This window comes from Lagenorhynchus albirostris, chromosome 16 (assembly GCF_949774975.1).
Source record: "Lagenorhynchus albirostris chromosome 16, mLagAlb1.1, whole genome shotgun sequence".
Classification (NCBI taxonomy): domain Eukaryota; kingdom Metazoa; phylum Chordata; class Mammalia; order Artiodactyla; family Delphinidae; genus Lagenorhynchus; species Lagenorhynchus albirostris.
In genome coordinates this window covers 24,019,524-24,044,541 of record NC_083110.1, presented here as the reverse complement: position 1 = coordinate 24,044,541, position 25,018 = coordinate 24,019,524, and the positions used below count along the sequence as shown (strand labels likewise).

Genomic DNA, 25,018 nt, shown 5'->3' with positions numbered 1-25,018 from the left:
ATGCGCCTGTTAGCTGGGTATGCGCACGTGAGTCATGCCAGGAGATGAGGAAAGGGAGAATTCGAAGGCGCCAGGTGGCCTGTTTCCTTCTGGGGAGAGGATTTCCACTTGTGCCTCTTTCCCCCCAGAGCCATCCCGGGGAGGTGTGCTCCGCTCTCAACCTCTGTGAGTCTCTTCAGAAGCACCTGGCAGAGCTGAATCACCAGAACCAGCTCAAGTCCAATCAGATCCCGGACCTGGATATGGCTGAGGTGGTGGCTCCCTTCATGGCCAACGTGCCCCTCCTCCTCTACCCTCAGGACGGGCCCCACAGCAAGCCCCAGCACAAGGTGAGGCAGTGGGCCTGGCCGCCCAGGGCCCCGGGCCCCGTCTTTGGTTGGGTTTGAGCTGTGACACGAAAGGGGACGGCGTGTGCGTACAGCTCTCAGACTGGGGCCTTATTCCTTTACTTGATTCTGCAGTTCCACAACCCACCGTTCAGATGGTTGTGCATGGAGGTTCTGAAGAACCGGAATATCTAACAGACGCAGAGATGGTTCCCCCTTCCTGTTAAGCTTTACTATAATCAATGCCCACTTGATTTTAAACGTGTCAGTCCCTTTAGAGCCTGTAAAAACACATTAGGAACAGTTCAGGGACTCACCCCTGGTGCTGCAGTTACGAGCATGTCGGAATCTGAACACTCTTAGCTGTTTTTAGGAATATGCAGTGTTTACAGACCAACTGCCCCTGTGTCTCTAGGCTGATGGGGACGTTTGCCAGGACTGCATTCAGATGGTGACTGACGTGCAGACTGCTGTGAGGACCAACTCCAGCTTTGTCGAGGCCTTGGTGGACCACGCCAGGGAGGAGTGCGACCGCCTGGGGCCTGGCATGGCCGACATGGTGAGCCTTACCTCAGGCATCGGAGGACGTTCTGGGCCAGGGGGCTGGGCTGTGGAGACAGCAGTGGGGGAGGCAAGAAAAGTTCACTTCCTGGGGCGCCATTTCAAGTTCCAGCCTGAGGGCTTTGAGGAAGAGATGTTCAGACAATTCCTGGTTCCCAGAAAGCAGCCAGATATGTGGTGGGTACTTAAATACCTGGTTGGTTAATTGAGTTTGGATATGTAACAGAACTCGTGGGACAAAATAGTGGAAGGAGAAGGAGACCACTTTTGTGAAGATTTTTTTTTTTTTTTTCTCGCAGTCACCACGACTTTAAGAAACAACAGTAGAACCACTTAGAACCCTGTTCCGGTTCTAAGGCCCGGCTGTTGTCTATTCGTAATTCTAGGTGTGCTGTCCCCGCCGCCAGCAGGGTGGTTGCCCAGGGGAAGCCACGCGCCTGGCTTGTAAGAGGCTCACCCGGGATGCCTTCCTTACTTTGGTGAATGTTGGTCCTCCAGGCTCAGAAACTCTTCGTTAGCCCCGTGGGGGGTTTATGTCTTGGACCGTGTTCCCATTACCCACACTCATGAGATTGATGTCTAAAACCAAAATGCCATTTAGTACCCGACCACTAATGAACCTCTGCAAGGCTGGACGTGGGGAGGCCAGCTGTAAGAAGTCCGTGGGCCTGGGATCTAGAGCAGGCTTTCTGGGTGGGAATGGCTGGCTCTGCGAGCTAAGGGTTCCTTTCTGTTAACTTTCTTTAAAGCCTGTGTATCTTTTAGCCTCATTGAAGTATCTTGGTATATTTGCTGTGTCAGTTGGCTTCCCCAGGTTAACCTCTCTGAGAGCGGTCACATCACCCTGTTTTCTCACGTATAGAGGCTCCCCAGTCATGACCAGATAGGGTCTGCAGGAAATACCTAGATTTTTATGAAAATCATTATAACTTAACTGGATTATACTGGATTTAAACTTTATAATCCTGTCCAAGAATGTGTGAACGGATTTGAAAAGTAATCTCGCATCCATCATAGTGTATCTTGTAGCCACACTCACTCTAAATTGCCCCTGAGTAGTTGCCGTGTGACCTCGGGGAAAGTATGGGCCATAAAAGGAGATTGGAGGACCTCATCTCTAAGGGCCTTTGGAAAACATTTTCAAAACACTTTTGCACACGTGTTTTCCTGTAAGGTATGGAGTAACCAGATTGCCATTTTTTATCTTATTGAGACTTGCCCAGAGCAGGCATTGATGATTCCACTCTTGGAAACTTGCTTGATACTCACCTGTTGACACTGTTGGAAAGGGTGGGGTTTTGGTGTGTTGTTGTAGCAGTGAGTTTCGCTAACAGTCTGTTTCTCTCTCCCCAGTGCAAGAACTATATCAACCAGTATTCGGAAATTGCTATCCAAATGGTGATGCATATGGTAGGTGGCAGGGGAAGCTCCTTGTTAGCATTTTTCCTTGTCTCAAACTGTGATTTCTAGGATTTTGAAAATTATATGGTTTAGTTTCCCTTTTACCTTTAAGTACTGAATTGGGCCAGAATGAGCCCTCTTTGACCAGCAGACTGTCCACCTGCAACTCAGTACCTCCCCCTTGCCTTGCCCAGGCAGGGGAAAGGCTGAAGTAGCCTGACCCCCGGGACTGCCCTGCTGGCTTCCTGGTGGTTGGTTTGCCGGTGCATATGTGAGCTGGCCATCAGATTTCTAGCATCTGGCTTTCATTCTGGGACCCTTGGGAATAGTCTGCTCTGTAGCTAGGCCAGGCCTGAGGATTGCTGTGTTCCAGCCTGAGTTCTGAGGGGGGAGCATCCGCCTCCCAGAGCTGGTCCTGCACTCTGCAGCAGTGTTAGCTGTAGCTGCTGCTGGAGCCCGTAACTTCTGCACTTGCTTCTCATGCATCCAGGGGGTAGGGGCATTCCTTCATTATTAGAGGTAGAAAATATCCAGAAAGCACAGTGAAGCCAGCTCGATCCACGCAGCAAACTGTACAGGGCAGGGAGGTCTGAAGGCATCCTTACATGGGGAAGATGCACTGGCCTCCTGAGATCTGATCTGCAGTGGGTGAGGGGCGAGTTGTCCTTTTTTTTCTCTGTCATGCTGACTTCCCAACTATGTTGAGACTGGCCTACAGTCCTTGAGTTTGTTCTCCTCAGGGACAAGTAGATACACATGCGCATTCCTGGTTTTTTCCCTGAAGATAGGTAACTAAGACTGGAATTGCTGAGTCAAAGGGCAGGGCTTTTAATAACACAGGCTTACCTCAAAGATACTGCAGGTTTGGTTTCAGACCACTGCAGTACAGTGAATATCACAATAAAGTGAGTCAAACGAATTTTTTGGCTTCCCAGTCATATAAAAGTTATGTGTATACCACACTGTGGTCTGTTACGTGTGCAGTAGCATTAGGTCTAAAGAAACAACGTACATGCCTTAATTAAAAAATACTCCATTGCTAAAAACCATTAACATCATCTAAGCCTTCAGTGAGTCATAGCAGTAAAAAGTTGAAATATTGTGAGAATTACCAAAATGTGACGCAGAAACATGCAGTGAGGAAATGCTATTTATTGGAACAAGGGGGGCCAGTAGACTTGCTTGAAGCAGGGTTGCGACAGACCTTCAATTTGTAAAATCTGTGAAGCTCAGTAAAGTGAGGTATGCTTGCATTGTCAAACCAGCCTTCCAGGCTGGCATTCGGCCACCTGGGGGCAGATTGCCCTGAGACCTGGGCTGGGGATCCCTGACCCCTCCGGGTGTATTAGATATTCGGACACACGCCCCCGATTTGAGCAGCCCTGTGTCTTGTTCCCGGCCGCTCATCCCCAGTCTGAGGTGAGGGCCTTGCAGGCGTGGTGGGCTTGGCTTCTGAGCAAGGAAAGCCCCTCCTAACGTGCTTTCTGGGGACCTGCTGCTCAGTGTTTTGCCGTGGCGTGTTAGGGGCATGGGGATGGTGCACCAACAGGCTTCTGGGGGCAGTGTGGTCTGACCCTTGAAGGAGAGAGTAGCTTTCAGGGTCCCCACGTGCATGCAATAGTAGGAACAAGGTAGGTTGCTGCTAGGTGACCGGAAGGGCATTTCACCTAAACATCTGGTGACAGACATCCTTATACCTGGTTAACTGCTTGATTATTGTTGTTTTAATTTTTTCTTAACTGTTGTGTCCTTTCCTTTCTCTTATTTTTTTCATCTCCGATTTCCTGTTTTTTTGTTCAGCAGCAGGATCAGGTATGTGCTGGGAATTTGCTTGTAGTAGTGGGTCTGCTGCTGCTTGTTGTTAATTTTGCTCATCCTTTTTTGTACGGCATCGTCAGCTCTGACAGATAACAAGGAAAGATTGGGAAAGGCAGGCTCCCTCTCCGTGTTAATAACTTGGCTGGCAAGGGAGCTTCCGCATCTCTGCCGTGCGATTCAGCACTGGGAGGGGCCCGGGGCCTCACTTCCCCTTAGGGGGGCCCAGCAGATGAGGCCCGCAGAGCCTTGCACTCTGGTTGCAGTCAGCGCCCAGCCAGCCACGTGCAGGCCACCAGTGTGGCGGGGAACCATCGGTGGCCTCAGCTTCCTTCAGTGCAGGCCCAGCTTCAGTGGGACACCTTGTTTCTGTCATGATTCAGGAGAGCGTTGCATGTCATTGGTCGTGTTTTTCCTCGCCCCAGAAATGCTTCTGCTGCATGAGCAAGTCCTTTGCAGATAGCCAGCAGACTGTCCCCGTCTGTTGGCTCCAGAGAACTGGAAACAGTCTCTCGATGGCTTCTGCCCCTCTGGGCGACGGGGTCCTTTGGGTTCTGGAGCTACACGAGACAACTCAGGAGCCAGGCCACTGGGGGCAACACGTGGGGCCCGAGCCCCCAGACTAGACTTACCGAGCTAGTGCCCTTTCGGGGTTGTACTGAGCACTGCCCTCCTTTGAGTACTGGCATCCGTTTTTAGAATTAAAGATTTTCAAAGGTATTGTGAAGTCTAAGAGGAGAGGACTTCGGTTGAAATATCTGAATTTTCACCTAGGCCTCCTCAGGGAGTTAGTGCAGCAAAGCTGATCGGAGACAAAGCAGCCACACCTCCTCGTCTTTGTCCTTTTTCTAAAAAGCTTTTGCTATATCTTCAACCCCTTTCTGATTTTTGCCCGTTCTTAAAGCCTGCCAGAGATAGGATACTTCTAGGATATACTTTTCAGAATTCTCCAGCCTTACCTAATTTTAGAGCCTTCCGCATGTTAAAACAAGATGAACCATAGCCATGAGCTACTCTTTCCCCTTAACAGAGCCCGTCTTAGCAATCCTGTTCCCGCTGCTTTATGATTTGCCAGTGGGAGCAAATGCCATCAGGCCAGGGCTAGTTGCATTTGTTTACAAAGTATACCAAGTGTGTATACTTCACTTGCTCTTGGCCATTGTCGTAGTGAAATGGTCAAGATGTTGTCCAAACTATCTAGTTCTTCTGTGGTTTGCTATCTGGAGGGGAAAGGGGATCTGGAGACCTTGTGACTTGAAAAGATTCATGACATGGGGAGACTGGGTTTTCGTTTGTAGTGTGTGTGTCTGTGTGTGTGTGTGTGTGTGTGTGTGTGTGTGTGTGCGCGCGCGCGCACGCAATTGTGAACGTGGCTTTTTAAAAAGCCAGTATTTCCCCTTAATGTATAATTTTAAAGGGTCCTGCTACTGAAAGATCCGGTATGGGTTTATTTCTAACACATTTGGCTTTCTGTTAGTTTATGGGCATCGTAGTTCTTCCTCTATAAAGAACATGTAGCTTATTACTTCCTCCTCCTGAGGGCGAGCCAGCTGAGCTGAAAAACAGACCAGGTGTCCTTGGAGTTGATTCGATTGCCCTTGAAAGGTGCCAGGAGTTTTGCTTCCCTGGGTGCTCCCCGGCTGGAGCGGATAGTAGTTCTGTCTGATCACTCTTCAGAGCTTTGCATGACCTCCTTCCCCATGTGGAACTGGTGCATCTGCGTTTGCACAAGCCCCTGTAGATTTAATGTGGGCTCTTTGTCTGGGGGGCAGTCAGCTTTGACACTGGGTCTAGGATGTTCCTCCAGCACCCCGACTTCGTGTGTAGAGCGTGGGACAGGGGGTGGTGGGTTTGGGCCTGCCTCTCACTGCTGCTTCTGTGCTCTTTTTAGCAGCCCAAGGAGATTTGTGGGCTGGTTGGGTTCTGTGACGAGGTGAAGGAGATGCCCATGAAGACTCTGGTGCCTGCCAAGGTGGTCTCGGAGAACGTCATCCCTGCCCTGGAGCTGGTGGAGCCCATAAAGGTACCTGGTGCCGTTGGTTTTGTGATGCCCCGCCACTCCACATTGTCACACCCTACAAGGCACACACTCTTGGCTCCCTGCTTGGCTTTTTTTTTTTTTGCCGTATGCTGGCCCCTCACTGTTGTGGCCTCTCCCGTTGTGGAGCACAGGCTCCAGATGCGCAGGCTCAGCGGCCATGGCTCACGGGCCCAGCCGCTCCGTGGCATGTGGGATCCTCCCGGACCGGGGCACGGACCCGTGTCCCCTGCATCAGCAGGCAAACTCTCAACCACTGCGCCACCAGGGAAGCCCTCCCTGCTTGGCTTTTAAAGGTATTTGAGTTTGAGACCATTAGTTTACAGTATCCCCTAAATTGATGCAGCGCCCCTTACCCTCGTACATTTATCTCCTTGGTTATAAACCCTAGTGCTCATGGGATCAAGTCTACGTTTTTAGCACACCATTCGAAATCATTTTTCAGTGCCCGGCTCCGACCGAACCTTTCCGATGTGCTTTCTGTGGCCTCGCCCACCTCCTTCCCCATGCTGTGGCTGTTGGATGTTTCCAGAACAGGCGCCCAGCCACGTGATGTCTTATCACATGGCACGTGTGTGCACTTCTTGTTCCAGAACTTTCCATGTCAGTGTCACTTGACCTTTAGCTGTCTCGTCTCCTCCTGTTGTCTTCTCTCGGCACGTGTACTGTGTGGACCACACAAGGGTTGTGTCTGGCAGAGTCGGAAGCGCTGCTGCCGCCCCTGCTGTCCAGTCGAGACGCTCAGAGGCTCTGGCCCACCTTGCTGACTGAGTTAGTGGCTGGAGAAGATGGAGAGTTATAGCTTGTACTCTAGCCACATGTGATACTTACATTTAAAAAAAAAAAGAAAAATTCAGTTCCTTGGTTACACTAGCCACGTTTCAGGTGCTTAGCAGTAGGCTCATGTAGCTAGCGGCTGCTGTATTGCGTGGTACGGCCAGAGAATGTTGCCACTGTCACAGAAAATTATGTTCAACAGTATTGTTTTATCAAAGGTAGGCTCTGGGAAAGCAATCTCAGGCGCTGAGACTTGAAACGCAAGAGCAGACCTGAAACATGTTTAAAACGCTGTCTTCTAAACAGTAGACTCATAGTGAATCCTCTCTCTGTTCCTGCTCCCCCATTCGCCTCCCCAGAATGAATGCTGAATGATGAGGTGATTGCAAGCAAACGGACATTGAATGGACAGCTCTTTGGGGTTGGGGGACAGTTTCACTGCTTCTGTTCCTGGTTTTGGGGGGGTGGTAGAGGATTGGGGAAAGGGACAGGTTTCCCACCATCTAGGAGCAGCAGGGACTGGGGCTTGGACACTGGGAGGAAGCCACACCCCATTCTGAATGCAGCAGGAAGTGGCCTTTGTGTGACGCTAGCCCGTCCTGGCCTCTGCCCCACTCCTTTAGAGGAGCAGGACCGAGGAGTGAGGCGAGGCCCTCAGTGTTAGTATTCTTCTGCCCTTTCAACAGAAGGATCCGGTCCCGGCGAAGGCTGATATTTACTGTGAGGTGTGCGAGTACGTGGTGAAGGAGGTGGTCAAGCTGATTGACAACAACAGGACCGAGGTACGGGGATTTCGGGAAATGCTGCCATCGCAAGCGCTCCTGGCCCTGGAGCCAGAATGGCGTGGTGGGAGGACCCAGCCCGAGAGCTGGGTTTGGCCCTTGTGGGTATGGGACACCAGCCCGGGAGTCGGAACCACCACTTCCCAGCAGCGGATCCCTCTGGGCTGGGGCCGGAGGCAGCCTCTTTGCCCTGCTCTGTAGGTCTAGCCTTTGAGGGAGAAAACAGCACCTTGCTGTTGGCTCCCTGGTCACATCAGCATTTTCAGAGTCTCTCCCACCCCACGCAGCCTCCCATCTTCTCACATGAGCCTTTCTTCTTGTGTTTCAGGAAGAAATAATTCATGCTTTGGACAGCGTGTGCTCGAAGCTGCCCTCGTCCTTATCCGAGGAGTGCCAGGAGGTAGTGGACACTTACGGCAGCTCCATCCTGTCGATCCTCCTGCAGGAGGCGAGCCCTGAGCTGGTGTGCAGTATGCTTCATCTCTGCTCCAGCCGGGGGCTGCCTGTGCTGACCGGTGAGCCCAGTGCGCGCGAGGCCGGCCGGCCGGCCCCTCTCGGGTTGGGGAGGGCCTTGCCAGCACTGAGCCTGTGCTCTCTTGCATAGCACACGTGATGCCGCGGAAGGACGGTGGCTTCTGTGAGGTGTGCAAGAAGCTGGTGACCTATTTGGAGCGCAGCCTGGAGAAGAACAGCACGAAGGAGCAGATCCTTGCTGCCTTCGAGAAAGGCTGCAGCCTCTTGCCTGACCCGTACCAGAAGCAGGTACGCTGTGGGCTGCTTTCGGCCAGAATGTCAGACCCTGCTTGGGACATGCAGGAGCTGGGTAGCTCGCTGAGTGTGCTGCTGGTTGAAGTTTTGAGGGAGAAGCAGCCATTTCTGCCTCTGGCGTGGAGTCCGCTGAGATTTTCTTAAAGGTGCTCTGTTGGCTTAAGTGGAGCCACTAGGGGGAAAAGAACATGAGCAGGTGGGGGTACGTGTGTCACCCGGGCAGGCAGGGAGGCCCTGGGCCCACTGGGCTGGCAAGGCCAGGAATTCTGGTAGAAGAGCACGGCCAGCGCCCCACACTCTGCCTGGGCCCACCTAGACCCACATTGCTGTTTCCCTAACAGTGTGATCAGTTTGTGACGGAGTACGAGCCCGTGCTCATAGAGATCCTGGTGGACGTGCTGGACCCTTCCTTTGTGTGCCTGGTAAGCGGCGTTGGGCCGGTATGGGTTCCTGGGCAGTGTGACCTGGGAGGTGCTGCATGGACCCTGGAAGGGTTCCTCTGAGGTTTGGGGCCGGGGCCAGAGTCTGGGGATGGTGTGTGGGAGAACCAGGCATCCAGGCCCCACCACTTGCCTCGGCAACCCTGCCTTTTCTGGAAAGTGCTTATTAGAGCTCTGATTCTAGCTGCTTCTAGAAGCTGATAATCATCTCAGTTTTGAAAAAGGATTAGCTGGGCAGACCTAATTCTTCCCCCTTCCTTTGACCTTATAGAAGATTGGAGTCTGTCCCCCAGCCCGTAAGCCTCTCTTGGGAACTGAGAAGTGTGTCTGGGGCCCGAGCTACTGGTGCCAGAACATGGAGTCGGCAGCCCTGTGCAACGTGAGTAGCTCAGCAACTGCTCCCCGGGACCCCCGCCAGGCAGGCAGCTCGAGGGAGCACCTGCTCTAACAGACTCCTTTGGTGGGGGAGGGGGACTGAGGCCCAGGGGGGCAGTCAGGCTTACTTATGGGCACCAGCAAAAGCCGGGCTCACTGCATTGTCGTCTTTGAGGAGGGAGCGGTGGCAGTGGATGTTCTGCAGTGTTCTTTGCTTCCACCTTCAGCCCCCTGGTGACAGTGTCAGATATGCACGAGGTCACCCGAGGGATTGCACAAAGCCCATCGGATTCTTGCACGAGGCCTCGCCTCTTAGGTCACTCTTGCCCTGGCTGGCGCCCGGCCTGAATCTTCACCCAGGGCCCAGCGGAGCTCTTCTTGAGCAGCCTGGGAGTTGGCTCCTGGCTGGGCAGCCACTACGGGGTGACCCATGCTGCTTTCCTGGGTGGGGACGTTTCGGCTCAGCCTCTGTTACTTAATGTTCCTTTTTGTGTAACTTCCTCGTGGGGGTTCTTCATGACCGGTAAGCCGGCGTCAGGGCCGCTGCAGGGAGGAGGGTGAGGCCCACCGGTGGAGTGCATTTCTGTCGCTCTCCTGGGTGCCCGGGCCCGTTTCTGAGCTGGCCTGAGCTGATGTATACCTCTGACTCTTGGGTGAGGAGTTCTGCCTTGGGGGCCTCGAGGCAGGGGCTCAGGTGTGTAACCAGAGGAAGGGGGTCCTACCTGCAGGGGTGCTGTTCATCCACTGCTCTGGACTCTTGCCTTACGAGTCCCCAAAACTCATAGCCACCTACTATCCCGAGTTTAAATGAGATGCTGTCCCGGGCCTTTATTAGCATCTTGTGCCATCCCGGCTGATCTGGGACAGGATAGCGGGTCCCAGTTTTGGGTGCCGGCTGATGCACTAATGGGCCAGGGATAGCGTTTGTCACCTGCAGACTAAACTGTTTCCTCTCTCCTGTCAGGCTGTCGAGCATTGCAAGCGTCACGTGTGGAACTAGAAGGCGCGGTCTGTCTTAGAGAAACTGCAGCATCTTTTCCTGCTTGTGTCTGGGGGAACGAACACACAGATCTGTTGGCTTTGTTGTTATAAAAATGATTGATAGGATCCCTCTCCCTCAGTCCCTTTCTTCTCGCCCTCATCTTAGCATTGCTGTCAGCAGGCCGCTGGCGTAGCTGCTTCAGTGTCCCTTTCCTCCCTGCTACATGGATGCCGACATACCGTACACTGGAGGTCTCTTGAGTCTGTCCCTGCATGGTGGTTACCCGGAGGAGACGGGGCTCTGGCTGTGGGCGTGAGCCAGAGCCTCTTGACTGAGGTTGTCCGTCCTCCTGGATGGGCCTTGGGTGCTGAGGGCTCCGGAGGCCTGCTCTAAGGAGGGACCTTCCCTCCTCGTGGGCCTGCTGACTGCCAGACAGAGGCAGTTTTATATGAAAGATGAGAGGCTCAGAATAATTATTAGGCTTTTTAAACAAACAAACAATGTGGTCCTCACTGTAATAGAGCTGCTGGAAGCAGCCGCTCAGGAGACCTGGTGGGGCCGGGCTTGCTACCGTTGGGTCAGCCTTTGATTCGTCTTTCCCGGTTGATGCTGTGTTTGGAGTTCTGTGGTTTGGGGTGGGAGGGGAAAAAACCTGCATGAATGTAACCTGCTAGCTCTTTGTGGAGGTCCTGGGGGCCTGCTTTTGTGCGTGTGGACAGTGGTGACTGCGTCATGCCTGCTCTTGTGTCCACCCTGCTGCTCAGCGCCGCCGTTGCTCTGGGCGGTACAGCCCCCTCCCCTCTGACCCCCCCCCTCCCTGTAGATGGTCTTTCCCTCTGACCCCCCCCTCCCTGTAGATGGTCTTTCCCTCTGACCTGCGAATAAATGTGGATGACAAGCTCCTAAGCGTCTGGCTTCCAGGTAGAGGGGCTGCTGGCCTGGGGCCTCAGCCGTCGCCCTGCCTTCTCTCCAGTTGGCTGCATCCTCTCCTCCACTTGCAGTTGCCAGGAGACGGCAAGATGCGCAGTTGCTACTAAATGAACTTACCGATCTTGTTTGTTTGTTTGTTTTGCACTAAAATTTCTGTGATTTAACAATAAAGTCTGTCAACCAGAGGCCGAGTGTTTCTGTGACACCTCAGCCAGAAGAGTGGCTGCTGATACGCTCCGAGGCCGTGAACCTGTAAGTGCCCAGCAGTCCTATGGCCCCGTTTGGCCAGAGAAAGAAAATGCCATCTGGTCCTCCCTGCCACACCTGGGGCCAGCAGTGGGCAGGGGAGTGCCCCCAAAGGTGGGTCCAGAGCTGCCCTGTCCTTACCCCTGCAACCCGCCGGCCCAGCCCCACGGGTGGTTTACCAGAGCCAGAGTGAATTGCCGGTTCCTTGTGACTTTTTTTTTTTTTAAATTCAGACCATTCCAGAAACGTTCAGTGCGTATCAGTTGAACAAAACCAAGGGGAGAATATGGAGGGAATAACTTAATTTAAAAAAGGAATACACACGAACACTATATTCAAAACCCAAGGGAACATCAGTCGTTTTATGAGCCCGGCACGTTTGGAAAGCCAGTGAAATGGGAGAATGCCGTTGGCTGACAATGACCATGTCTGTGTGGGGAAGCAGGGATTACTCACTGCCCCCACCTGGATGTCTGGCCAGGGATGTGGCAGAAATGCACTGGGACTTGAACTGGGGTCAGAGAGTCAAGGCCAGGCAGGGTATGCCTGCTCTGGGCTCCCTCCCCGGTGCTGGACGCCTGTGCCGTGAGGCAGGGTGGGAGGGGAAGAGGGCCAGCTTGGCCTCTTGGTGACCCTCCTTACCTCGTTCTTAGATACTCACCATTTCTGTTTGGTTTTCTTAAAAAAATAACATTTTATGAAGGTAGAGATCAGATGCCGAATGAGCGTCTGGCAAAAGTGGAATCTGAGCAGCTGACGTGGGCCCTGCTTCTGGGCCGACCCAAGGCTGCGCGCCCAGAGCTGCCTGGGGAGGGCCCTCCCCCGCCCGGAGGTCCTGCCCCTGCTCTCGCCCCGGGAGGGGTGGGGTTGGGCTGCTCATACCCGTCGGGCTCCCCCCATCTAGTCATAGCTCTGTGATCTCCAGGGGGCTCTCCACGATCACGTCGCGAAGCTTGTGCCGGGGCGTGGATTTGGCGGACTCGGTGCGGGCGTTGCGCTCGAAGGCGCTGGCTTCGGCGGCGGTCAGCGTCTCCAGCGAGCGGCCCAGGCCCTTCTGGTCGTCCTCGGGCAGGCTGTTGAGGTCGGTAGCCAGCAGCGTGCCCGTGCTGCCGTGCGTCACGTGGATCCCGCCTGGCCCTCTGAGCTCCGTAGGTGGCTTGTGGCAGAAGCGCAGGCTGCCCTGGCCGGGGCTGCGCTCCCCTGGCTCCTCTTCCAGCTCAGTCTGGATCAGCTGCAAGAGGCCGGGACCCGCACATGTTCAGGGCAGGCCCAGGCCCTGAGCAGGTGGATGGCCCCGAGTCCCACCTGCTATGGGCCTGTTGCCTCCCTGCTGCACACGAGGACCCCTGGGCTCGTGCCGCAGCAGGCCTGTGCGGCCTGTGGCAGTGTTTCTCAAACTGGGTACAAAGGGGAGCCGTGGATACTTCTTGTGCTACAGATGTGTTGTCCGGAGCGTGGGCTTCCTATGAGAATCTTTCAGATCTCCTGTATTCACTTTGATCCATAAAGACCCTGTGACTGCGGTTGTGGCATCTGGATTGGTTACCACGTTGGCCTTAAGCAGGATCAGCTCCTAACTGTGGCCAGCTGGAAAGTGTCCACAGTTGAAGCTGGAGGGGATTAATAAGGTAGAGCAGAGACTCACAAATGGCACTTTTGTCCTGTGTGGAGCTGTTCAGTTTTAGCTACTCCAGTTGAGAATATTGGCCCAGCTGGAAATCTGGGTTTTTAGATAAAGTCTGACTTTCTAAAGTGTTGACATATCACTGCAGGCAAATAAATATGTATATCTATTTGACCCTACAGCCAATTTCTTAAAATGATATCACCTCTCAAAGGTATCTTCTTGGGGTTCCTGAAGTCTAAGAAACACTGCCTCAACACCCACCCACCCCTGGGGAAGCCCACTGTGGAGCCCAGATAGCAGAAGCAGAGCCCGCCGTCTGACTCTCTGAGCCCCCACCCAGTGCAGTCTTGGGCCCTAGCTGCTGATCTCCAGAGACTCCGAGGAGGATGAACGAGAGAGAGAGAGAGAGAGAGAGCGCACCCCCAGGGCTGGGGCACAGCACACAGCTCCCGGCCCACCCGCTACCTCGGAGATGGAGGAGTGGCAGGAGGAGGCTTTTTGCACCATCCGCTGTGCAAAGAGCTTTTTGAGCCGCAGGTAATCCTCCAGGACCACCTTCAGCAGCGAGCCCTGGGGGAGGGAAAGTGTTAACCCCCAACCAAGGCCCTCCCCTGCCTGCGCCGCCCATCACTCACTCCCATAACTAACTCGGGTGGGGGTGACGGAAGGCACTCTGGGAGTGTAGGATGTACAGGCGTCTGATCCTAGGGTAGAGGACTGAGAGCAGAGCCTGGTGACGGCGGCCAGACAGAGCCCACGTGGGCTTGTATCTCAGAGTCCCGGCCTCCAGGACACTGCAGGCTGAAGCAGCTCCTTATCAGCCCGGGGCCCTGGCCCCTCTCTGCCTTGGTGTTCTTGCCCCCGTGGAGGGCAGGTCTAGCTGAGTCCCTAGAGGTGGAGAAAGCTGTTTCCCAGGATCCTCCCCACTCCCTGCATCCTCTGGAGCAAGTCCGAGCTCAGCCAGGGGTCTGGGTGCAGGAGCTGCGAGGAGGGCTCACCTTGATGGGCCCCTCCCGAATGATCTGGCCCAGCTTGGCAATGTTGTCATACTCCTGGATGGCCGCCCGCAGGTACCGGTCATCATCAGGCTTGACTGCTGCTGGTTCACGCCCAAAAGTTCCCTGGGGAGAGAGGGGGCGCGTTAGCTGGAGCTGAGGTAGACCGCGCACGCACACGTGCAGGGCAGTGGACCGGTTCCCCCGCAGCCAGCCAGCTCCTTGGCCAGCGATGGCAAAGAGCGTACGCTACCTCCACCTGTCCCTCCTGACTGTCCACCCCATCCCTGCCCGGCCCGGGCCTGGGCTCACGTGGGTGCGGGTGGGGCTGCTCCACAGGTCGGCGATCTCACTCAGGTTCTCCGGCAGGTCATCCTCGTGCTCTGCCTGGGCAGCCAGCTCCAGGTTCCGGCAGAAAGGATCCAGCCACACGGGGTTGGCCCTGCAGGTGGGGAGTGGGGTTGACTCCAGGCTCGAGTGGACAGATGCCCTTGAAGCCTCGCCCCTAACCCCCCCACCGTTTCCCAGGCCGTAGTTGTGCTTTTCACAGGACTGGGCCTTCAGGGCCGTGAGAGGCAGGGCCCTTGCCTGTGGTACCCGTGGGTGCGTCCTCCCGCCTCAGGATCCTGCTAGAACCAGGACAACGTGTCCATCTGGATCAGCTTTGGTGCAGAGTCCTCACCCTGTATCCGATGCCCAAAGCCTACGCCCCCTGGCACTTGGGACCCAGTCAGGGTGGGGAGCCCAACTCGGTGGAGAGAGAGGGGTACCCGGCCCAGCAGGGGGCGCCCACACCCCAGGTTTCAGCCAGTCCATGATGCCCTCAGTGCTTGAGAGGCAGCGGGGGCTTCACCGCAGCTGGGTCCTGGGTGGGTCTCCCCAAAGTGCACCCGGCCGGGTTCAGGGACACCACTTCTCACTCACCCGTCAAAGGAAAACTTGTTGGTGTTGGGCATGTCCATGATGTCAACGAAGCCGCGATTCCCTGCAGGAGAAGGGTTGGGGTGTGGGGGGAGGGGTAGACCCGGCTGGGGAGCTGGGCCTGAGCCAGCCCTATGGGGCCCGGGCTGTCACCCTAGGCCCTCAGGGGCCCCTCCTGCCCTCCCACCTCCCCACCCATCACAGCCCTCTGACCTGCCGAGCCAGCCACGATGGCTTTGAGCTTCCTCTTGTGTCTGGAAAGAAGCAGAGGGGCCGGTGAAGGAGGCTGCGGCTGGGCTGGCGTCTCAGGGCCTCATGGCCCTGCCTGCCTCCCTGACTGTCCCAGCAGCGGGGCTGGTCAGCCTGTCTCAAAAGGCAGGGCACGTAGGGGTCACTCACACGGTCCTGTAGTACCAGTTCATGAGGATGAAGAGCATGGCAGCCAGGAAGAGGAGAAGGGCCAGGACGATGGTCGCCATCTAGGGCAGCAGGGCCAAGCATGAGTGGCTGAGAGCACCCGGGGCAACGAGGGGATGGTGGGGGCGGTGTCACCAGGGGTACCTGCAGGGCGGACATGTCTTCGGGCAGCTGGATAGAGATGGCGGGCTGCACGTCTAGGACGTTGTAGTTCCGGAATAGATTCCTCAGCTGCTCCTTGTTTTCATCGATCATCTGGATCACCCTGGGCGAGGGGCAGGGGCCTCAGCTCCCATCCTCGGCCGTTCCCCGAGAGCCCGTCCCACTCAGGCCAGCCTGCCCCCACATTCACCCCCGACCAAGCCTTGCAAGATTAAGGCGCACCCAGCTCGGATAGCTCTGTATCTTACAGGGTTCACCATCCCTTCACACAAGCTCCTGTCTGCTGCTCACAGTTGCTGTAATACTCCCATTTCACACATGGGGAGGGTAAGGCTCCGGCGGGTGGAGCTCTGCTCATACACCCAGACCGTGTTCTCTCCACCCGCCCTGCCCACGTCTGGGGTAGAGCCCCCATACAGCAGGCCTGATGGCGTCATCCGTGCCTCCTTAGTGGGTCCCCTCTCCGACTTCTAGGGCAGGGAGGCAGACCGAAAGACAGGCTGTGCACAGACGCCCACCCACCGGTCCACGTCCAGGATACGGTTGGTTTCGCGGTTCACCACGTGGATAAGCAGCTCTGTCTGTGCGAAGTTCACCCGACCCTTCGTGTCCACGTGGAACTAGGCGAGAAGGGGCATCATGGGGTGTGTGGCAGGAGCGAGGGATGGGATGGGCGCCTCTTCTAACAGCCTCTCCTGCCCTACCCTGCCAGTAAACCCATCCCTACTGGATGCTCACCAGGGGCCAAGCTTGATGCCAGTCACTGAACCAGGCACTACTATTAGCTCCCATTTTACAGATGAGGAAACTGAGACCCAGAGACCCGGAAGGACTTTCCCAAGGCCATGCATCTAGGAAATGACTGATCCCCTTCATACCCCTGACCTCTCTGCAATGCCCTGTCCCTGCGGCCTGGTCCCCCTTCTCCCTCCACTGCCCCACACCCCAACCCTTCTCCTGCAGGGTACCTGCACGTCATCGGTGTTGACAATGGCACCAGTGATGTTGGAGAGCAGGCGGATGAACTCCTCCTCGAAGCCACGCACACGGTCGGGGATCTCATTAATGACGATCTTGACCCGCTGGTCATCCCTCAGGATGTAGATGCCAATGATGGCTGTGTCATTGTGACCTGCCAGGTCTCGGGCCACAATGTCCACTACAAAGTAGCCAGGGCTGTAGGCCATGAAGAGATCGAAGGTGCGCAGGATGCCATCCACACTCCCTGTAGGGAAAGCCCGGGGGTGGTGCACTTTTTCTGGAGAATTCTAAGTTTTTATCTAAACGTGCTGCATATTAAAACACAACTTGGACAAGTTTGGGACTCTGCTGTCCCATGCTGGGATGCTACAGAACACTTCTGAGTTCCCTCAGTATCACCTCTCTGTCTCTTACACATACACGTGTGCTTCGTAATTCCACAGCCACAGCTGAGAGATGACCAGCAGTGGTACAGCATAGTCTGCTCTTAAAAGGCAGTAGACCTGGGTTCAAAATCTGCCACTTTCTAGCTTTGTGACCTTTAGCAAGCCTCTCTATGCTTATTAAGGTTAAGAGCAGTGCGAACTCAGAGGACAAAGGGATGGTGTCTAGTTGTGTGACCGGGGGTGGCAGCTCATGAACTAGACTACAAAGGGTGGCTAGCGGGAGCATATCTGAAGGCAGAGTTGGAGGTCAGAGTGGTATTCCAGGAGGTGAAGGCCACGGGAGGACGGTGTGGAGCAGGCTGAAGCCATGGTGAGCAGGTCAGCCTGGGTGGGCGCAGTGCACTCAAGGGTAGTGAGGGGCTGTGAAACCAGAAAGAGGGATTAGGAGGAAGACCTGGGGAGCTTTGAAAGCCAGGCCAAGGAGGCTGGATTGATTGCTGTGGGCAGAGAAGAGCAGGGAAGGGGCTGGAGCTGGAGGTATGGTAATGTGACACCCACTGGGACACCTCCTAGAACACCTTCTAGAACCTAACAAAGAGACGCTCAGCTATCCACACAGGCAGATTCACAAGCAAACATGCATACTTCTGCGTACAAGTGTGCTTTGTACACCTGGGGAGAATTCTGGCTCCCCAGTGCCTACCTAGCGCAATGCCTGATGCAGGCGAGGGTGAGGTGCACAAATGGAAAGATGGGTGGATCTATGGAAAGGAGAATGGGAGGATGGATGGACGGACGGACGGACAAATGGGTAGATGGGTGGGCAGATGGATGAATGAGAGGATGGATGGATGGGTGGACAGATAGATGAATAGGTGGGTGGACTGATGGATTGTTCAGTGGGATGGGTGGGTGGATGGATGAGGAGATGGGAAGAAGAAGAGAAGAAAGTGGGTGGGTAGATGTAGAGATGGATAGGTGGATTAGAGAATAGATGGAAAGATAGGTGGACGAATAAAAGGATTAACAGATAATGGCTGGCTGGCTGGCTGGCTGAAGGATGGATGAATGGATGGATGGGTGGGCGAATGGAAGGACTGACACAGCTGGTTGGCTGGCCGGCCACCTATACCCTGGGGTAGCCCTACAGACCATATCTCCTCCAGACGATAGTCCATGAAGTGGCTGGAGCCCCTACCCATCGTGAAGACCTGGCCCACATCCTCAGAGTCATTGGCAAAGGCCCGGAAGTAGTGGATGGCCAGGATGCTGTAGAAGACGAGGCTGTTGTTGCCAATATCTGCATCCAGGGCCAGCACTTGGATCAACTCTGAGCCCATTTTAGCGTCGGTGGCCACTCCTGCAGGAACGGGCAAGCGGGTGTAAGCGGCAGAGCAGAGGCCATCCCACACCCCAGGCCCAGGCTCTGGTCCCTGCACCTGCAGTGTACTCAGCCTTGGTGAAGCGTGGTGGCTGGTCGTTGATGTCCTCCAGCACGACACGCACTTCCTGCAGGGTGAGGTCAGTGACCAGGTCCAGGGCTAGGGAGTGCCCCCGGGGAGGTGTCCAGCTGCGATTGCTTGAGGCCTTGACGATGAAGGAGAAGACAGCTTCGCGCTCCCTGTCCAGGTCCCGCAGCACCAGCAGACGCCCGTCGGGCTGCAGCTGGAAGTTCTTCTCTTCGTCGCCGGCTGAGGGGGGGACCATGGCACAGCGTGAGGGGCAGGGCGGGGGCATATTTGGGTCATCTCCAGCCCCAGGGTAGGTAGGCACTAGCCCCGTCAGGCCTCACCTGCGATGAAGTAGTACACGATGGCGTTGGGGCCCTCGTCTGCGTCCACAGCGCCTGTCACGTTGCCCACGAGGGTGCCACGTGGTGAGTGCTCGGGAACTGTCATCAACTGGTACTGGGGGCTGCCTTTCTGCAGGGGGAGAGGGAGGTCATGGGAGGCCAAGGGAAGGCCTGAGCTCCTGGCTCCTGCCAGAGGGCCCTAGGCAGTGTTTTTGTGGGTGCTGAGGGAATTTTTTGCCCAGGCCTTGTGGGGCGAGAGAAATTGCTGTAACCTCAAGGGAGCAAGGGCTGGGCTGGAGACACTCCAGCTCTGCCCTCAGGGAGTGTCACCCGTGACATCCGCCATGAGGGCAGGGCTGGGTTTGGCACATTCTCTGAAGTCTCCCAGCACTTAGATGGATGTTTGAATGAGGAGGGCATGAGCTTGAGCGTGCTCTCTCTCTGTCTCTCTCACACACACACACACACGAACGCACACACACACACACGAACGCACGCACGCACACGGTCTCCAGGGAACATTACATCCTAGGTGCACACAAGAAGAAAAAACCAAGTTAGAGAGTCTGAGTCTACATGAAGAGGTTCAGCCCCAGCTCGCTAAAGCAGAACTGATTTTCAGGCTTCTTGTGTGAGCGCGTATACAAACATGGGAACATCAGCTCCACGAGTCAGGCATTTTTGTCAGCTTTTTTGGCTTTTTTTTTTTTTTGGTCTGCTTTTTTGACTGCTGGATAATGCCTTGACCTAGTAGCTGCTCAATAATTATTCTGTGAAGTGCTGTGCAGTTTCCACGTGTAACCACGTGTGTCTACGGCACAGTGTGCACAGGAAAGTGTGTGCTTGCAGGCAGGTGAGTCCCTGTGTGGGTGACCAGTGCAGGGGATGGGTGAGCTCACCGGAGGCCTCACGAAGAGGGGTTCGTTGTCATCGATGTCCTCCAGGGCCACCAGCAGTGGCTGCATAGTCTCATAAGGCACCGGCTGGCCCAAGTCGCTGGCCACCAGGATGAGCTGGGGGGCGGAGAAGTGCAGTCAGAGGAAGAGACGAAGGGCCCCAGGCAGGCATCCCCAGAGGACAGGTCACTACCCTCGCAGACATTCTAGGTGGGGACATTGTGGTCCTGTGCCCAGAGCAGTCTCTTCTTTGGCCCCGCCCCTCATGCCATGCCCCACCCCCTTACACTGTACACTGCCTGCTTCTCTCTGTCCAGGCGCTGCGCCGTCTGGATGAGCCCACTGACTGGGTCGATGGTGAAGTACTCCCAGTCCCGGTTGCCTGTTGTCTTCAGGAAGCTGTAGCGCACGGCCCCATTGAGGCCCTCGTCCTCGTCTGTGGCATAGACCTCGTACACGTTGGAGCGCAGTGGGATCTCCTGCAGGGGGCACAGGAGGGAGGCTCCTGGGGCATCTTGAGAGAATCCCAGCTCCCAGACCCGATGGAGCTCTTGTTTTTTCTCCTCCCCTAGCAGAATGTCCTCGCCACCTTTCAGCATCCTTAGGAAACGCCTGTCTGCTTGGCTGGACTCTCCTGGAGTCTGAGCATCTGCTAGAACATCCCTTCACCCCACCCCCAGCTAAGGCCACTGCCCACTGATAGTCCAGCCTGGGATCCACCATGCTGCAGACTCTCTCAGGGCGACACCCTTCCGGGGGCTATCCCATCCCTCCGATCCCACTGCATGCTGAGGTTTAGAAGACAGAAGGGGAATCCCAAAGCTGAGGCCACAGCCACCCTCTGTTCCCAGGTCTGTCTTGCTCTCTTCTACCCCAATCACAGAAGTTCTAGGTATCCCCAAACAACACCATCCACCCAACGGGGTACCTGAAAATGGGGGGCATGCAGGTAGGGTGACATGGTATGACATGGTGGCTAGAGACTGGACACGTGCATGCTAATCTGTTACTAAATGACCACGTGACCTAGACATGTCGCTTCACCTCTCTCTGCCTCAGCCTCCCGAGTTCCAATTAAGTCTGAGATATCAAAAAACCCAATTTACGTCAGACATTGACCCATGAAAAGGCTGCCAAGGGTACAAGAAAAAAACAAGTTTCTTTGCTTTTAGTTCAAAAATGATCAGCTCAGCATGGTTTCACTGTTTACCTCATTGATCACGACAATCAGAAACTCCAAATGGCAGTCACATCTAATTGACAGAAAGTGGGATGACAGACATAATTCCTTAACAAATGCTGGTTGTTTGGAAGACATGAATCTTTCAAAATAGGGACCCCTTGAAGGGAAAAAACTTAGTAAAAGGGAGGGCTTTGGCGTGCAAAAGAACTAGATTATTATTAATTGATACCCTGCCTCACGCTACAAAAAAAGACTTGAGGCAGCTTACGAGAATGCATACACAACAATAAGAGTAAATAAGTTAAAAAAAAAATCAGGGTAAAGAAAAACCATGGTTGGCAGGAAGATGGAAACTGAGGGATGGGAGATAAGGCGTGTGTGCTAAGTCCCTGCAACATCATTCACGGTGGGCTGACCACTATGAGCTCCCTAGTGGGCAAAGCAAAGAGGGCCACTGCATCATTGCAGTAGACACAGGAAAGGGCAAATCACAAGGTAAAAGCATAGAGTTTCCTAGAGCTCAGCCCTGGGAGAAATTTCTCTTGTGGGACCTCAAAGAGGAGATAGAGTGACAGCAAGGACTTAACACTGACATTCTGAGATGTGGAGACATGCTGAAGTTTGGGGAGCAAAGAACAAGTGGGAGACACCCCAAGTATTCTACCAAGGAGCATTTTGGGCTTGGGTGCTGAGAGGAAGGAGGGGAAGGGCAGGAGTCAAAGGAGTACTTCCCCATCTTTACAAGACAACTGAGAGCAAGGCATGAAAGAAGAATTGGAGGTAGTCAGAAGCTCAGCCACTTCCCCTTGTTTCTTATTTTGATGCACATCCTCAAGTCCCAGGCTGTCTCCACACTGGTATCAGCAGGAACAACAGACGGACGGAAGGGGCTATGTGTTTATTTTGAGACAAGTGTAGGGGAAGTGACTTGCGGGGAGACTGTCCTTCTTGCAGATGTTTAGGAGCAAGAGATGGGGCATCTACTATTATAAGTCCCACTTTGCAGATGAAAAAACAGACTCAGAGAAGTCACTTGCTCAAGGTCATTTGGCTGGTAAGAGATAGAGCCTGATGTGAATCCAAGAGCCTTTGCTGGCCCAGCCCTTCTTACTAACGACTGTTCAATACTGCCCTGTGTGGCACTGAGCTGGCCCGTTCCCTACTCTGGCCTCAGTTTCCCTGCTTTTGCAGTGGGGGCCCCTTTACCCTCTCAGGCTGCAGGACGACTGCAGGATGGAGAAGCGGGCTGAATACTGGAAGGGGGTGTAGGTAGCAGGAGGCCCCGGGGGTCAGCAGTACCTCTTTGATGTGGAGGATGGTGCCATTGGGTGGGCGCACGAAGACGGGGCGGTTGTCGTTGACGTCGATGACCTCCACCAGGAGCATGGCGGTGCCCCAGAGTGGGGGCTGTCCGCCATCCGTGGCCACCACGGTCAGGTTGAACCTCTCGTAGGACTTCAGTGGCCGCTTTGTGGTCACCAGGCCCGAGTCCATGTCCACGTGGAAGGCCTCTGGCAGGTGGGGGCAGGAGAGCAGGGCATGGCTCCAACTGAGACCTCCTTCCCATCCTTCCTCCTATTACTCCTGGCCTGGGGCTGCAGGAAGGCAGCCTGCCCCTCCCACCCCCTAAGGCATCCTTGGTGGGGAGGAGGCTACGTACCCACGCCCGGGCCCTCGAGGGAGTAGGCCAGCTCCGCATTGGAGCCCTCATCCTGGTCGGTGGCCATCATGGTGATGACGGAGGTGCCCGCTGGCTCATTCTCATACACGCTCGTGCTGAACTGGGGCTTGGAGAACTGTGGCCGGCAGTCATTGATGTCCAACACCTGGATTACCACCTGGAGGGGAGGTTGAGCTCAAAGGTCAGGAGCACATTGGGGGCTGCTTCCGGTGACCCGGTCACACAGGATTAAGCCCAGGTGGACAGTGCCCACTGTTTAGTCTGACCCCAAACTATTGATTTAACCCCCTGACCCTCAGTTTCCTTAGGTGTACGTTGGGGACAATAGGATTTTCTCTCTCAGGGGCTTGTGATGCTTGTCCGTGATGGTCTATGCGCAGTCCCTGGCCTGAGTAAATGCTCAGCAACTAGTACCGTGGTTAACAGGTAATCTGTGTCTGGGTCCTGAAGCGGGGACTCCTCGCCACATATCTCCTACTCTGTCCTCTGTTCCTTCCCACAGTGGCCCCATATATCTGACTCTACTTTCTGGACGCCCCTCTTGACTGGGATTTGTGTCTGGCCTGGGACTGGGCTCTGTCTGCTGACCCCAGAGCCCAGGGCAGGTCCTATGGATACACCAGGAGGCCCTGTTTCCCTGGCTGCTGTGGCCCTGCCTGACTGTATCCGTAACAGAGCCCTTCACAGCCATGATTTTAAGAACCCCTTTCAGGGCACAAAGCACTTTCCCACCTCGCATCTCCTGGACTCACCGCCAGGCTGGGAGGGAGGCATCATCATCACTGCCCCTGCCCTCCACTCCCTGCAGCTTTGACAACCGAGGCTCAGAGAGGTTACATGACAAATGCAGTGCACTCAGCTAGTGGAACCTTAGGCTTCTGACTACAAATACCGTGCTCTTCCCAATACAGCACGTGCCTCTGTGACAGGACAGAATGCAGGTATGTGCGAGTGCTCCCAGCTCGGTGGCCTACCTGCCAAAGAGAATTCTTCTTTGCCCACCCAGCTTCTCACCTCCCCACCCTTCAGGAGACTTTTCTTTGGATGGTTAGGTTATTGCTGAGAATTGGAAGAACTGAATACAGAAAGACAGGACTGGAAAGGGCAGAAAGAAGGGGGAGAAAGAAAGAGAAAGCAAAGTCTTGAGGTGTGGGACTCTGGATGGAAATGGGGACAGAGCCTAAAGGTGGGATGCTGGCCTCCCCAGAGCAACTGTGTGGACAGTAGACCTGGAATGGAAATGGGGTTGTGAATTTGATCCCTCATTAATGTTCTTTTTTTTTTTTTGGCTTAAAATAAGGAATTTATTCTCTCACTGTTCTGAAGACCAAAGTTCCTCATTAATGTTAAGAGACATAAAGATAAATGCTTTATAATTATGTTTGGTTGCTGGACTGTGTTTCTTTCAATGGGACAGCATGGAGACACTGGGCCATGTGGAGCCCCAGCCTTTATTTGGGTTACACCCAGGTATGTTTAGCTGCCTTAGCAGGGGTCTGACACAAGAAGTTTCTCCTACAGAGTCCCCGTCTCCCTGAGCCACAGCCATCGTGAACCCCCAGCTAAGCTCTTGCCTCTCCTTCCTGCCACCACACCTCTTGAGGGGCCAGGGTGGTTCTGTTCCTGCCCTGCAGCAGCCATGCTCTAAAGGCTTTGCCTACTGCCTCCACAATGGCAGTCCTTAGTGTCTCTGCTCCACGCAAGGGTCCCTCACCTGCACCGAATTTTCTCGACGGTTGCTGGCTACATCTCCAGGGTTATCTTTGGCCAAGGCAGTCAGGATGTAGTGAGCCTTCTTCTCCCGGTCCAGAGAGGACAGAACATAGATGTCACCCTAGTAGGGGGAGGGTGGAGTCAGGTCCTTCATCAATTCAACAGGTATTTATTGAGCATCTGCTATGTGCAGTCACTGTTCTGGGCTCTGGAGATATAGCACTGAAGAGACCACAGCCCCTGTGCCCCGTGCAGCTCTCATTCTAGTGGTTCTTCTTGTCCTTACTACCCCAGTTCACCTGGAGATGGGATGAATGGCCCAGGCTGGAGCTCACTACCTGGCCAGGTACAAAGTAGTACTCCATAAGTATTCACTGTTCATGGTGCCAGGCCAGGAGTGTGTTTTATTGTTCACACCAAGAGGAAGGAGAGAAACCCTGCTGAAAGGGCAGAGTGCAGGGGGATGTGGGCAGGCGGTGGGAGGGAAAGTCCAGCTCCAGCCCCACAGCGGGGGAAGGCCCTGCCTGGCCAGCCACCCCCAGGCCACAGGGCTCTCTCGCTGTACTGCAAGAGCAACTTTGAACCAATTTGCCGACATTTAAAATCATCACCCATTTTTCTCTTGAACTTCTGCATTCCTACAAGTCTGAGACCCATGGGAGCATGGGGGCTATGTCCATGGGTGCTTCTTCCCTCTCCCAGCACTGAGGATGGGGCCATGTATACAGTAGGTGCTCAAACACTGCGCCCACTTTCCGCAGAGCTTCCTATTTTTGACAGTTTCAAAAAGCAGTCGCATGGACTTGAATCAAGTCTTCCGGTC

The 25,018-nt window shown here is 54.7% G+C and overlaps 2 protein-coding genes across 6 annotated transcripts in view; one reads left to right on the top strand and one right to left on the bottom strand.

The window, feature by feature from the left end:
* PSAP (prosaposin) overlaps positions 1 to 11,380 on the top strand; it is a 33,774-nt gene extending 22,394 nt beyond the window's left edge. Inside the window, exons 5-14 of the mRNA XM_060125514.1 lie at positions 129 to 329; positions 742 to 885; positions 2,241 to 2,297; positions 5,995 to 6,126; positions 7,605 to 7,700; positions 8,029 to 8,215; positions 8,305 to 8,462; positions 8,810 to 8,890; positions 9,180 to 9,287; positions 10,248 to 11,380. Coding sequence (XP_059981497.1) covers positions 129 to 329; positions 742 to 885; positions 2,241 to 2,297; positions 5,995 to 6,126; positions 7,605 to 7,700; positions 8,029 to 8,215; positions 8,305 to 8,462; positions 8,810 to 8,890; positions 9,180 to 9,287; positions 10,248 to 10,283 — 1,200 coding nt within the window. The 3' untranslated portion in view covers positions 10,284 to 11,380. The remainder of the gene's footprint in view (positions 1 to 128; positions 330 to 741; positions 886 to 2,240; positions 2,298 to 5,994; positions 6,127 to 7,604; positions 7,701 to 8,028; positions 8,216 to 8,304; positions 8,463 to 8,809; positions 8,891 to 9,179; positions 9,288 to 10,247) is intronic.
* A 395-nt stretch (positions 11,381 to 11,775) lies between these two features.
* Positions 11,776 to 25,018, bottom strand: part of CDH23 (cadherin related 23) — a 394,527-nt gene continuing 381,284 nt past the window's right edge. For 4 of the 5 annotated variants that reach the window (XM_060125509.1, XM_060125511.1, XM_060125512.1 and 1 more), the window contains 18 exons: positions 24,197 to 24,316; positions 22,462 to 22,639; positions 22,101 to 22,312; positions 19,906 to 20,097; positions 19,622 to 19,735; positions 18,723 to 18,852; positions 18,370 to 18,621; positions 18,129 to 18,290; positions 16,532 to 16,788; positions 16,086 to 16,183; positions 15,546 to 15,666; positions 15,384 to 15,463; positions 15,198 to 15,238; positions 14,988 to 15,048; positions 14,376 to 14,505; positions 14,067 to 14,189; positions 13,534 to 13,638; positions 11,776 to 12,672 (listed from right to left, as the gene is read on the bottom strand). In XM_060125509.1, the coding sequence (XP_059981492.1) occupies positions 12,346 to 12,672; positions 13,534 to 13,638; positions 14,067 to 14,189; positions 14,376 to 14,505; positions 14,988 to 15,048; positions 15,198 to 15,238; positions 15,384 to 15,463; positions 15,546 to 15,666; positions 16,086 to 16,183; positions 16,532 to 16,788; positions 18,129 to 18,290; positions 18,370 to 18,621; positions 18,723 to 18,852; positions 19,622 to 19,735; positions 19,906 to 20,097; positions 22,101 to 22,312; positions 22,462 to 22,639; positions 24,197 to 24,316 (2,703 nt within the window). In that variant the 3' untranslated portion in view covers positions 11,776 to 12,345. The remainder of the gene's footprint in view (positions 12,673 to 13,533; positions 13,639 to 14,066; positions 14,190 to 14,375; positions 14,506 to 14,987; positions 15,049 to 15,197; positions 15,239 to 15,383; positions 15,464 to 15,545; positions 15,667 to 16,085; positions 16,184 to 16,531; positions 16,789 to 18,128; positions 18,291 to 18,369; positions 18,622 to 18,722; positions 18,853 to 19,621; positions 19,736 to 19,905; positions 20,098 to 22,100; positions 22,313 to 22,461; positions 22,640 to 24,196; positions 24,317 to 25,018) is intronic. The other variant, XM_060125510.1, reaches the window with a different exon arrangement.